At 37.5% G+C, this 14,223-nt stretch overlaps 1 protein-coding gene across 1 annotated transcript; it reads right to left on the bottom strand.

The window, feature by feature from the left end:
- Window positions 1-4,686: 4,686 nt before the first annotated feature.
- On the bottom strand, window positions 4,687-6,740 carry LOC130049662 (perlucin-like). The gene is made up of 2 exons (XM_056147548.1): window positions 6,623-6,740; window positions 4,687-5,813 (listed from the first exon to the last, which is right to left on the bottom strand). The coding sequence occupies exons 1-2, from the start codon at window positions 6,738-6,740 to the stop codon at window positions 5,557-5,559; spliced, it is 375 nt and encodes a 124-aa protein (XP_056003523.1). The 3' UTR covers window positions 4,687-5,556.
- Window positions 6,741-14,223: the final 7,483 nt, after the last annotated feature.

Here is a 14,223-nt window from a genome sequence, read left to right as displayed (position 1 = left end):
AATTAGAATTAATTAATTAATTACAACTATGTCAACAATTATAGCTATGGTGAAGCCATTGTTCATATTATTGAGATTGAATCAACACCGACTACCAGAACAGGAGAAAGATGAAAGGGAGGCTCCAGCGGTAGAGGCGCTTTATCTACGACAACAGCGACGTCCGACAAATAGACTTGATTATTAGAGATGTAGACTTCCTAATGGCACTAGTGTTTTATTTGTAATCTCTACAGTGTCACCAATGTTTAATAGTATTGCTCTTCTTTTTTTTTGTATTTTTTTTTAACTTGTATCATTTCCCCCTAGTATTATTATACCCCCCCCCCCCCCGCAACAAGTTGTGGGGGGTATACTGGAATCGGGTTGTCCGTCTGTCTGTCCGTCCGTCTATAGACGCAATGGTTTCCGGGCTCTAAAGCATTATCCTTTCCACCTACCGTCACCATATCATGTATATGGACTACCCATGGGATGAAGATGTTCCCTGTTGAATTTGGGGTCCAAAGGTCAAGCGCACTGGACAGTGAAGTAGCAATATGATTTCCGGGCTCTAAAGCGTTTTCCTTTCCACCTACAGTCACCATATCATACATATGGACTACCCATGGGATGAAGATGTTCCCTATCGATTTTGGGGTCCAAAGGTCAAGCGCACTGGACATTGAAGTAGCAATATGGTTTCCGGGCTCTAAAGCGTTATCCTTTCCACCTACAGTCACCATATCATACATATGGACTACCCATGGGATGAAGATGTTCCCTATTCATTTTGGGGTCAAAAGGTCAAAGGTCACGCGCACTGGACATCGAAGTAGCAATATGGTTTCCATTTAAATTCTTTAATGGCTTTTTTCATCGCATGGAGATCCTGTGTTCCTAGATACCTTTTGGATCATAATACTGAAGTTTTACCTATTACCAACACCCTTTGGGAGATTGGGGTAAGCGGGGGGTATTCTTAGTGAGCATTGCTCACAGTACCTCTTGTTTGCTTTGTAGCCTGTCGTATCGCGAGATCTCAAGAGATGGAAGATGGGTGTACATCATAGGACATTAATTATAACAAATTCTAACAAGGAAAGTATACTCGAACTATAAACTTGAATTATTCAAAAGCTAAACACACTTTAAACACGGCCTCCGTGACTTTACACCTAATATTACAGACCATCAATGGTTACTAAGAAAGCATCTCTCTGCGGACGCAGCTTTAATCAAATTAGAACCCCTTTGATAATCGATCTATCTTGCTGACAGACATCCTCCACAAGTGGACCTTCTAAATCTACTATTTTTCCCTACTTGTGTTTAACAACAACCGCGCTCGCTAAGTGGCGCGTCATGGTATATTTTTTATTTCTACAGGAAAAGTGGGACGAGGTTCCACCCTATTTTTACGGGCTAGTATGGATAAACCTAGAGCCTACGAATGATGCGAAGTTGATCGTTCGGATCTAAAATAGCTATATTTAGCGTATCTCACGTGATTCGGCACATTCCAGAAAATCCCTTTGAAATTGAAGCGGTTAAGCAGAGCGAATAATATGTAAACATTGAATTAACGGTGAAATACGCAACAAAGAGTGACATATTAATAAATTTTATGCATAAATAAATTATACTGAGGTCAAACATGGGCGATAATTGTCCGTGTTCATATAGTATTTGACTGATTTTAATATCCAAGGAAAGACAACTCCCATTATTAACGTACACACAACGTACCGGAAGTATACAATAATACAATGTTTATACATCACATGTATTTCTGGATAATGAATGAATCTTTATTTTCATCAGAATGTTTTACATCACACTCACAGACCAGGTCCCCATACCCCTACCAGTGTCAATATGTGACTGATAGTAGTGCGGTGTTTAAGGTATCACACCGGTAATTGTTTTCACTATATATTACTATAGAGGGGGGGGGGGAAATCAGATTTCAGAATTGATGCTGAATAACGCAGTCGGAAACGTTCTATGTTACCTATCTGCCGACACCAGAAAAACAACATCCTACGCGGCATTTTCGAAAAACAATTGCCCGCAAACAAGCTACCCTCAAATCCACGTGTCTTTCACATGTGTGTAAACAGCCGGAATGCACCTCAGGAAGTAGCCTCAGCTACGAACAGCAAATAGTTCCTGTGTATACACTTGGTTATTTCTACAAATTACACATAATTTCCTAATCGGGGGTACAAAAATTAAGAGAAAAGAAGAGGAAATGAGAAAAATCGCGCAAGGAAAAAATATTTCTTTAAATATATGGGGCTCACGGCGGGTGTGACCGGTCAACAGGGGATGCTTACTCCTCCTAGGCACCTGATCCCACCTCTGGTATGTCCAGGGGTCCGTGTTTGCCCAACTATCTATTTTGTATTAGGGGAGTTATGAGATTGATCACTGTTCGTTATCTTCACCTTGCATATGGAACTACAATTGACTAAGTTCATTCTGATTGGACAATTACCGGTGTGATACCTTAAATTTTATATAGTCTAGAGGAAATTCGAAATATGGAAGTGCCATTTCGTTCTCACTGAATTAGCTGGATTTTTAGTGTTTAAAGATAAGTGGAGTATGGACTGGGGGGCTAAAAATGCTATTTGCCAAATTTTCAACAATATTAATTGCAAGGCAAGGCAAATTTAAAAGGGGTCATAAGCTACAGATGATACAATATTCACTTGCAAGTTGCACTGCCACTACTTACTTTGTAAATAAAGTAACTTACAGACAAATATTTTATTTATTTATCTATCATGCAAGGTGAAAATAACGAACAGTGATCAATCTCGTAACTCCTACAAGTATTACAAAATAGATGGTTGGACAAACACGGACCCCTGGACACACCAGAGGTGGGATCAGGTGCCCAGGAGGAGCAAGCATCCCCTGTCGACCGGTCACACCCGCCGTGAGCCCCATATCCTCATCAGGTAAACGGAGTTATCCGCAGTCAAATTCAGTGTGCCAAGAACGGCTTAACAATCGGTTTGAAACACGTCAGACAGCACTTGATCCAATGCGAGGTTGTATTGACGAACTACATCGTTATAACGACCATAGAATTTGCGAAATGCTGACTTCAATCGAGACTGTTGAAATCCCTGTACCATCAACTTGTTTGTCAGTAGCTTACCTCGATTTAAAAACTGACCATACCCAGAACAAGCTCTTGCATATCGAATCAGTTGAGATATATAAACACCATATGCAAGTGATAATGGAATATTGCTACATAAATGTGGGAAGTTGACGATGGAGAAGCTGAAATCATCCCGTTTGTCATACAGTTGAGTTGTCAGTTTACCGTTAATGTCTACTTTCAATAAAATATCTAAGTATGAAGCAGAAGTGGACGACTCTGTGGTGTCCTTTATTTCGAGCTCACAGGGATATATCAAATCGACATATGAATGAAAGCTATCATTGTTAGTAGACAAAACGTCATCGATATATTTAAAAGTCGAATTGAAGGCCATAGCGAGATATTTTTTCTTCTCACATAGAAGTTTTTGAATAAATTCTGCTTCATATGAATATAAAAACAGGTCAGCTAACAAAGGAGCACAATTCGTGCCCATGGGAATTCCAACAGATTGTTGGAAGACCTGATCATCAAAGACCACGGAAATATTGTCAATGAGGAACTCTAGCATATTTTTTATTTCAACTTCAGAGTACTTGTGCGTGGAATCAGAGTGGTGTTTAACAAAGTAAGTTTTTGAATGACTGATCACTAGACATGAATATTTCCGTTTTCCGTCTTTGTTGAAGAAGCAACTGTCTATGATGTCAAAAAGTCTAGTCTTTAATTTATCGTGAGGAATGGTCGTGTATAGTGTTGAAAAGTCATAGGTTTAATGCTATTGATTTGGGGAAAAATCTGTGATTTCAAGTTTACTAAAAGTTCTTTAGACTTTTTTAGAATCCACATTTGATTAATACCACTTCTGGCATATGTAGTCGCACAGTAAGTTTTAAGTTTCTCCTTCACAGTTGTTGACATTTTCGTGAGGAGCAAAGACAAGGGCTTGGTAGAGCACTTACTGAATCCAGCAATCAGCAATGTATCTTTGTTTGTAAGGGTTTTTATGTAGTTTAGGAATCCAGTATAGGTACGGTAACTCATATTCATTCGACCCATTGACTGGAATATTAAATGTGTCTAAAACTGAAGCATGGTTTTGAAGAATTTCGTCTTTTGAAAGGGCAGTTGGAGTATAAGTATGATTACCAAAAGAGGAATTAATGACTAGTTCGTTTAAAATACAGTTGTAATAATGAGCCTTACAAACAAAGACAATGTTGTTACTAGCTTTGTCAGCTGGAACCAAAACATATTCCTAATTTCATTTCATTTTTTTAATATCATGGTTTGTACATGAAGAGTCATTGGATTAAAGGGACATTATTGGGGTTACAAAAAAAATCTGATCATGCAATTTTTTTCTGAATTCTGAAAAATAAAAATAAAAAATAAACATTTCAAGCATTCATTCTCAGACAGATTCTGATACCACTCAGCCCCCAGATTGGCTAGAGAGTTCTGCTTCTGTCAGTTCAGATGCAACTCAGCCCCTAGACTGGCCAGAGAGTCCAGTGTTACGGTAAATTCTGATAATGATGCAACTCAGCCCCCCCCCCCCCCCCTTCCCCGACAGCTCTTCCAGAAGTTCTTAGAAAAGACTTGCTGATGTTTAATAAATCAGTTTACCTATTAGTTTTACTTTTGCTGCTGTTCATTAGGCTATGGCCCAATCTGATTAAATTTAAGATCTTTGATTCGCTCCGTATACCTCTTCCTTCCCTGCATCTGTGAAGTCCAGAGTTGAGATATATTCTTTCCAAAACAACTAAGAATGTTCATGGAACAATTTAGTATCAATTGTTTTCCTTTCTATGCTGTATACCCTTATTTCAAGAAATAACTTTGAGTAACTTTTTAATGTGAAATGGAACATTTTCCGTTTTTGACAACCTGACGTTAGGGGTGTTAATGACACTATACCTCATTTTCTGTAAAAAAAAAAAAAAAAAAAAAAAAAAGTGGAGTAAAAGGAATTCAGATTCGGATTCACATACTCAAAATTGGTAATTACACCTAAGTTTTATTATTTCGGGTAATTTTTAAAAAATGGGTGGTGGTTGCTATTGTGTTTCTCCCTATCGACATGCCCTGGGGATCGTGGTTCGAATAAGTCCTCAGGAACCCTTAAGTCGTAAGAGGCGACTCCGCCCTTCGGAGAAGATTGCAAAAGTCGAAGTCCCGTGTCACGATCAAGACCCCTTCTTGCTCAAAGACCGTAAGCACCAAGCATAGGCTTAAATTTTAAAGTCATTCAACGGAAATGGTGACGTCTCCGTAGGAGTAAAAAATTCTCGAGAGGGATGTTAAACAATATACAACCAAGCAACCCAAATTGTATCGTGAAAATTCAAATACACATTTGTATTTATATACATATAATGTGTTACATTATAATTTAACGAATTAATTTAATGAATACTTCTTTTCAAACACTTTGAGATATTGAAGTTTCCTCAAATCGGCCCATTTGTTCCACCCTTCTCGCAAACAAACTGGAACGGTATCCCACAGTGTTGGTCGTTAGCTTGTCCATCCCGCCCGAGGGATACACAATCCTGACTTCCTGTACTGTTATTGGGCTGTCCAGAACTCCATTCAGGAAATGTCATATCGCCACCGCTGTAATTCCATTCAAACTTACCGGAAGATGCGCGAAATGATGCGCCTATCCAATAAGAACAGCTCCAAGGATTTGGACATTGTACCTCAACTAAAACATTGATAGAAATAGACGTGTCTCAATTAAAATATTGATAGAAATAGACTTGTATGTGAAATACTATTATCTCGAAAATTAATTCTAAACCACAATACTGTTCCTCCTTTACGTAGTGATGACTTCAAGAAAACAATACATTCATGATTTGACTTACAATCAATGCACTGGAGAGGGCAAGTATGTACATTCCGATATTTACACGAAATAGGTTCTTACTAGCGCAACATTAGCGATCGATTGATTGGATATTGTTGAACGACCCTCTCGAGAATATTTCACTGATATGGAGACGTCACTTCTGCCGGTGAAGTGCTGCAAAATTTCGGTCTATGCATGGCGCTTATGGCCTTTGAGCAGGGATGGATCTTTATCGTGCCACACCTGCCGTGACAGGGGTCTCGGTTTTTGTGGTCTCATCCGAAGGACCGCCCCATTTATTAGCCTTCTACGACACGCAAGGAGTACTGAGGACCTATTCTAACCTGGATCCCCACGGGACCAACATTAATGTATCACGAACTTGATACAAAGAAGAGATGGAGACTAAATCTCTGAATGACCCGGGGGGGGGGGGGGGGGGTCCTCAATACTCCATCCTTGTCGTAACAGGCGTTTAAATGGGCAAGTCCTTCGGACGAGATAGCAAACGCCGAGACCCCTGTATCGTGATAAACATCCCTCGCTGCTCAAAGGCCGTAAGCTTAAATTTTGCAGGCAATGGAGACGTCTACAGATGGGTGAAAAATTCTCACTTGTGATGCACAAGAATATACAACTTTCCCTGTAAAGGGAAATCTTACCACCGGTAACAGGTAGAAGGAAGGATTCTGTCACCCATCTGTTTTCATGATGGGAATTCATCTCTATTAGGTATGATCCACGACTAGTACAGAAATCCTTCAAATAAATGAAAGGCATTACTGAAATGTGGTATACGGTACCAACATATGAAGATGAAATCGATAATGAATTACACGTATATAATAATAATAACATATCAACCCACTTTAAATAAATTACAGATCTCAATAACATAGATTTTTGTCCCGTGGGGTCCAGGTTAAAATAGGTAATCAAAACACCTTCCTCGTCGTAAGAGGCGATTGAATGGGGCGGTCCTTCGGGTTAGGCCAAAAGTTGTAGCCTTTCACCGGCAATGGTGACGTCTAAATGAGTGAAAGATTCCCGAGAAGGACGTTAATCGATATACAGACATTTAAACTAAAATTTTACTTACCAAATAATTGATTCTGTTTTCTTAGTATGTTTGTTTATTTTTTTTTACGTCCCTTTGAGAAATTTTCACGCAGAAATATGACGTCATCAGTAGTATTTCACTCCATGTTTATAAACCCTGTTTCAGCTAGATACCCTATTTATAGACCCTGTTTTGTTTATACTATAGGGCTCGTATAGCGTTTTGCCTGGCTAACATTTAGAGGCCTGTATAGATCTGTTTTTAAGACTGTGTCAATCTTGATGTTTCAAACAATAAGATCATACTACATACCAATGTACTTTATGTATCTACAATAATCGTGCAATAGTCGTTCCTCCAATTATACATATCTTAAGCGGCTTTTTGTAAGTACGTAAGCGACTAATCACGTGATACCCGACATTTGAGGCGGTGTAAATACAAAGTACAAATCGAAGAAATATGGTAAAACGATGTGCATGGGGCACTTGTAACAGTGATTCGCGCTACAAAGACAAGGAATATATGAGAGATGTTACTTTCTGGCCAATTCCTAAGCCCAAAACAAGATTACGCGAAACTTTAGTGTGGGTGAAAGCATGCAATAGGAAACATTTCACTGTGAAAAACGTAAACAAACATGCCTACGTATGCAGCAAGCACTTTGTGGAAGGTCAGCCTACAGAGAAATATCCGTACCCGGTTATTGCAGGATCGTCATCCCAGGGAAAACCATTGAGAAAACCCCCAACTAAAAAGGCTAACAATCACGAAACCGCAACCACCACAAAGCTTTCCCGTAATATTGATATCGAAACCGTTCCTACCCCGGCAGCATTTATTGTGATAGATGACGTAGAGGATATTGCAACTGATTCTTTTGATGATATTGGTAAGAATTATGGAGATATATGCAATATCCACACTTTAATTTTGATAAATGTGTTGAATCACACACATTGAACGAATATTGAAAGTACAGTATATTTTAGAGTTAGCTTTTTTATGATATGATGCTTTCATAATTTTTAATCTTTTAATTGGAACTGGACAATCATGATGTCTTGGTCTTTTGATCCATTTATTCTCCCCGTCAGTGGATGACTTCTCATCATACGCCTCTATTTCATACAGTACAGCTGCTATGTGCCTGCATGCACCATCAGCACTACAAAACACATTGAGAGTATGTATATGTACATATGTCACTACCAATAGTCATAATGGTAAATAGTAAACACCCCTCATATGATAACAATTTACCATTCATTAATTAAATAATCACAGATTACATGTTGTACACCCCACTGTGATTCATTTCCAATCTCTACTTACCCTCCAATACATGTGCAGTATGCTGATCTAACATTGCCATGCTGTTTTCCAATGCAGATCCATAATTTATAGTAACTTTCATTCAAGTAAGTTTTATCTCGTTGAGTTGGTTTGACTTTTGCTCTGAAGAGACATAAGGGTTCTTCTTTAGAGAGACTGTGGTACTCCAAATCATCCACATGACCATCGAAATATAGTCTATAATCCTCGCATGATTTGTAAGCTTTGAGTTTTTTCTGTCGTAGTCAGATCTCGATGTTATTAGATAATTAAAAACGTCATAAAGAGTAATATTTGGAATATCAGACAGAGTATTTGAAAACCCATCCATGGTGAGAGGATCCTTGCACCCCAGTGCATCGAGCTTGCGAATAACGTCATTAGTTGATGAAATATTTATATATTCGGGATTTTTTGGTAAGTCAAGATGAAGTACCGCTTCACAAAGCCTTACAAGGTGTCCTTTGTTCAATTTCTGAGCGCTAATCCCCCGTTCTTTCAAGAAATTTTGTAAATTACACACTGTTGATGCACGGATTGTACTAACGTCCATTTTGTATCGAGTAAACATATGTCGGGTATCACGTGATAAAACATATCATAAAAGCGAAAACCAAACCGGATGTAGCTTTTCGGAGGAAGGTCTATTTAAAGAAAATAGTGAGATTGGAGTGACTTTTCGAGTCATGACGAATGCGACCACGCGAGAGCTGTCCACAAGTGACCTATCAACGCTCTGTTTACCAAAGAAAGGAATTTTTGTTGTTGTTCGTTTTTAATTAGTTCATGAGAACAATACATCAGCATTTTGTTTTGATTTTAGAAAATCTTATCAATATTCTTCACGTAGTTTTTATACGTCCGTCGAAGACGGGACGTATTATGGTATGGCGTCGTCCGTCCGTCTGTCCGCACATTGTGGGCAGGATATAGACTGAACCATAAGCCCTAGGACTTTAGAACTTGGTACATTTGATCACCATGATGAGAGGAAGATGCCTATTGTCTTTCAAGGTCAAAAGGTCAAGGTCGTAGTATCACTTATTAGGAAAACCTTGTGTGCAGGATACAAACCGAACCGTAAGCTGTAGGATATTATAACTTGGTATATTTGATCACCATGAGAGGAAGATGCCTATTGTTTTTCAAGGTCAAAGTCGTGTATCACTTTTTAGGAAAACCTTGTGGGCAGGATACAAACCGAACCGTAAGCTCCAGGATATTATAACTTGGTATATTTGATCACCATGATGAGAGGAAGATGCCTATTGTTTTTCAAGGTCAAAGTATCACTTATTTGGAAAACCTTGTGGGCAGGATACAAACCGAACCGTAAGCTCCAGGATATTATAACTTGGTATATTTGATCATCATGATGAGAGGAAGGTGCCGATTGTTTTTCAAGGTCAAGGTCGTAGTATCACTTATTATGAAAACCTTGTGGGCAGGATACAAACCGAACCGTTAGCATATTTATGAAGTAGCGCATTCTAACGCTATCCCTCTTTATATCTTGATATCCATTTCTACAAGCATAATAATGAATTAACTCACAGAGGACAGTGCTTACTTCACTAAAATATGAATCCCACTAAAATATGTTTTCCTTGAGCAAAATCTACGTGCGTATTATGCCACGTTGGCGTTGCTCTTGTTCTTCGTCTTAAATGGTTTCTCTTGTCAATTAATGACGATGATGGAACTTTTTGTTTATGTTTGTTAGTGTCACGATGTATGAAAATAATGATGGAAAACCTATTTAATGCAAAATTGTAAAAATAAAACTTGTCGTGACCGTCAATCAAGACTTGGTGATTGCATATATAAAGAACACCTGACACGAGGTTTATAAACATGTCGTCAAGCGTGATTGGGGGTCTGTAGCAGAATTTGTTATCATGGTAGCTGAGAAAAAGTGGGATAACAGAGAGGTGGATTATCCTCCTGAAATATTAAAGGAAATAGAAAAATTCGAGAGACTTTACCTCGAAAGGAAAATAGACGCAAGACGAAGTTTTTAAGAGAAAAAAAAATAATTATGACAAAATTATACCATGATTTGATTAAAACGGTTTCTGAATTTTCTTTTAAAGATTGAACGTCGTCTCGCAAGGGCGGTAAAAAAAAATAAAAAATAAAAAAATCGTAAGTTGTATGCGTCCTTTTAAAATATGTAATACAAACATCTATGTAGGGAAACCGATGGTGTTCTTGTGTTCTGAATTTTTTCTACCCCGTTTAGCAATGGAAAAGAATGGGGAACTTGGGAACAACAGTACGTAAGTACGACTATGATTTAAAAAAAAAACCAAGATATTATTTTTCAATTTATTTATTATAGAATTCTTCTTTCACTTATGCTGGTGGACTGTTAGTCCCCGAGGGTCTCTACAGCCCAGTAGCTAAGTACTTCGTTACTAGCTTGAAAATACGGATGTATATTTAATTGCTGTTACAAAATTCAGAAATTCGTTTCAAAATTAAGGATTATCTCCCTCATGCATAGCTCTTATCCTTGGGGGAATTTGGCTCCACTTTTTGGGCACGCTGTTTTTGGCTATAATTAGCTCTAAAACTTCATAGTTATTTCGGATTTCAAAGATTTCGGTTGAGCATCACTGAAGAGACATTATTTGTCGAAATGCGCATCTGGTGCATCAAAATTGGTACCGTATAAGTTTTACATTATGACCCCTGGGTCGAGGCCTCTACTGGTGGACTGTTAGTCCTCGAGGGTCTCTACAGCCCAGTAGCTAAGTACTTCGTTACTAGCTTGAAAATACGGATGTATATTCAATTGCTATTACAAAATTCAGAAATTCATTTCAAAATTAAGGATTATCTCCCTCGTGCATAGCTCTTATCCTTGGACGAATTTGGCTCCACTTTTTGGGCACGCTGTTTTTGGCTATATTTAGCTCTAAAACTTCATAGTTATTTCGGATTTCAAAGATTTCGGTTGAGCATCACTGAAGAGACATTATTTGTCGAAATGCGCATCTGGTGCATCAAAATTGGTACCGTATAAGTTTTACATTGACACATATGTCATCTTCGAACAATTGAAAAATTTTAACATTAATTTATAACACATTTTCAAATTGGAGGATGTCTTGAAGACAGAGTCCCTTAAAGTTCGTCCGTTTAGAAAGTCGCTCTCCAAAGTATTCTCTGTATAATCTTATTGTAAGTCTCTCTAGACTGCGCTTGTTTTCAGATTTGTGATAAGCAAGACAACGAAACGCGTTTAAAGTATCTTCTATTAATGCGCCGTCCATGCTTTTGGTGTCTAACTCGTATTCGAAGAACTTGGAATTTCTCGACATAAAGGTAGATGACGATCTACGCTTTTATCCATATTTCATTACATATGATTTTGAATCGTTATTACTTAAAAACCAACTACCATCCAATACAGAAAAATTAACTTGGACTCACGGACATCAGCCATTTTCGTTTTTAATGTGTTCAAATGTCCCACATCATCTTGAACCTGTTTTTGAAATCGATTCTGATGTAAGAAACCTTCTAAAGTTTGTCAAAAGAGCGACTGAAATTCAAAACACGGCTCAAAAATACATGAAAGCTAGATTTTCAAATATATTTTAAAAACTTTTATTAGAATCCAAGAGAATTCAAGAATTATCGCAATAAATCTTAAACGAAACCGACGATGACGACGAGACGGATGCCGAGAGTGATAGACAAAGTACCATAAACACCCCTCTTTTAAATCATATCAAATGCATCCAAGAAAAGCTCGAAGCTTATCTAAACGAAATCCCCGTTTTAGGTTATAACATTTCAAAGTACGACCTCAATCTAATTAAATCCAAACTCGCTGAATGTTTAAATTTCATTAATTCCAAGAGAAATTTTATCGTAAAAAATGTAATCAGTACATGTCTATAACCACAGAGAAATTTAAATTTTCAGACGTAAGTAATTTCGTGGCCCCGGGATTCTCCTACGATAAATTCATCAAGGCGTACGAAATTGAAATGCACAAATCTTTTTTCCCTACGAAATTTGTTCCGCTTTTGAAAAACTTCAGAACACGCTATCAAAGACACGACTGGATTGTAGCATACTGTCAGCTATAGAAACTCTGGTCCTGAAAAGAGTATATTTGACGGAGGTGGACATTCATCCCGAGTGCGTACCAAGGCTCAAACAGATTCTAATCCTAAGTAACAGGAACACCAACTGTACGGTATTTAACACCCGTATAGACGGATAGGATTGTCTTACGGTCACGGTTAGTTAAATATATATCTCCAAAGTCTCTCATTTTTAAGAAGGATAAAAAAAACATTAAAACACTCTTCGAAATATTTCAGCCGTGTTATCGGCCTTCATCAGTTGTGTTTATTAAAATGCATAGCAACTAACGATGAACAACGTATTATGACGTGACAATGTAAATACCCCTGAAAGGCAATGTCATGTATCAAAATTGCGCCAAAAACATCCGAAAAATAGCGAGAGCTACTGTAATAACCTATTTAAATCATGCATGACAGTGGACTCTAATTGGTGTAAAGTAAATTCTTGCATATAAATATACATACACGCAAAAATGTTCATTAGGAGTTTATAGACAGTAATGTTCCCTTTTGTTTATACCAACTGGTACATAATTATGTATTAAGTTTTTTCTTCCATAGATTTTCTCTATATTTCCGGTAAATATCATTCTTGTACAGTTTTTCAATGCCTATTATGCTGTAATCATCTAAGGTGTGAAAATCGGAATAAAAATGAACAGTCACAGGGTAATTCGTTTCCCTTTTGACGAGTGATAAATTCAAGACATGTCTCTGATATAAAGTCCCACCAGTTACTCCCACATACACAATCTTGTTACATTTTTTACAAAAAAATATATATACTACATTGCAAGATTTACAATTAATATAATTTTTGATGTGATGAATGTCCCCATTATCATCCTCAAACTGGCTTGTTTTGACAACATATTTACAAAGGATACATTTCTTAGCACCACATGGCTCGCACAGATTTCCTTTCTTAAAAAATAAATTATATTTTTTTATGAACTAGAATGTCTTTCAGATTTTTGTCACTTCTAAAGGCAACAATAGGTTTGGATTTAAACGCGTATTTTAGACGATCAGAATTTTCCAGGATTGGTGAGGATCCATTTCGTCTGATTTACGACATTACCTTCTACCTACAGAAATATCTTCAGGAAAATTACAGGCTATTCCAAAAATACATAAAGAGAACCATCCACTGAGGAAGATAGTCAATGGTCGTCAACATCCCACGGAGAAGTTAGCTTGAGGACGCTAATTGATCATTGAAAAGTTATATACAGGATACAACTGATTTCTTAAAGAAACTATCTAACATAAATCAACCATTTTGTTCTGTATGGATGTTAAAGCACTTTATCCAAGTATACCAAGGAAAGAGGCAAGGGAAGTCATCAAAAACGTTTTAAATGAACGACAGAAAAAGGAAGTCGACACCAATACGATATTAAATATGATGGATGCTGTCCTTGACAATAATAATTTTAGCTTTAACAAGTACCACATTCAAACCGAAGGCACCGCTATTGGGTCAAAACTTGGACGGAACTACGCCTGTGTTTATATGGGGGAATGGGAACGAATTCTTTTTGAAAAGTGTGCAATACAACCCTTTCTTTACTTTAGATACATTGATGACATTTTTGGGATCTGGACAGGGACAGAAGACGAACTACACAATTTTCATGCAGCTGCCAATAGTATACATCCGAATATTCAACTCGACTTGGGTTTTTCAAAATCAAAATCGAGTTTCTTGATGTTTTAATTTCTTTTGATAAAGGATTCCTTTCAACGTACGTTTACTGCA

Source organism: Ostrea edulis, chromosome 8 (genome assembly GCF_947568905.1).
Source record: "Ostrea edulis chromosome 8, xbOstEdul1.1, whole genome shotgun sequence".
Classification (NCBI taxonomy): domain Eukaryota; kingdom Metazoa; phylum Mollusca; class Bivalvia; order Ostreida; family Ostreidae; genus Ostrea; species Ostrea edulis.
The sequence above is the reverse complement of the archived record's forward strand: the minus strand, read 5'-3'. Positions and strand labels throughout refer to the sequence as shown.

What these genes read in the sequence shown, in the direction of transcription:
- LOC130049662 (XM_056147548.1), bottom strand. Translation starts at nt 6,740, where the DNA reads ATGCCTTTCATTTATTTGAAGGATTTCTGTACTAGTCGTGGATCATAC. An exon ending in CCTTCTACCTGTTACCGGTG is followed by an intron (nt 5,814 to 6,622) that starts GTAAGATTTCCC and finishes TCAATGTTTTAG; the next exon opens with TTGAGGTACAATGTCCAAAT.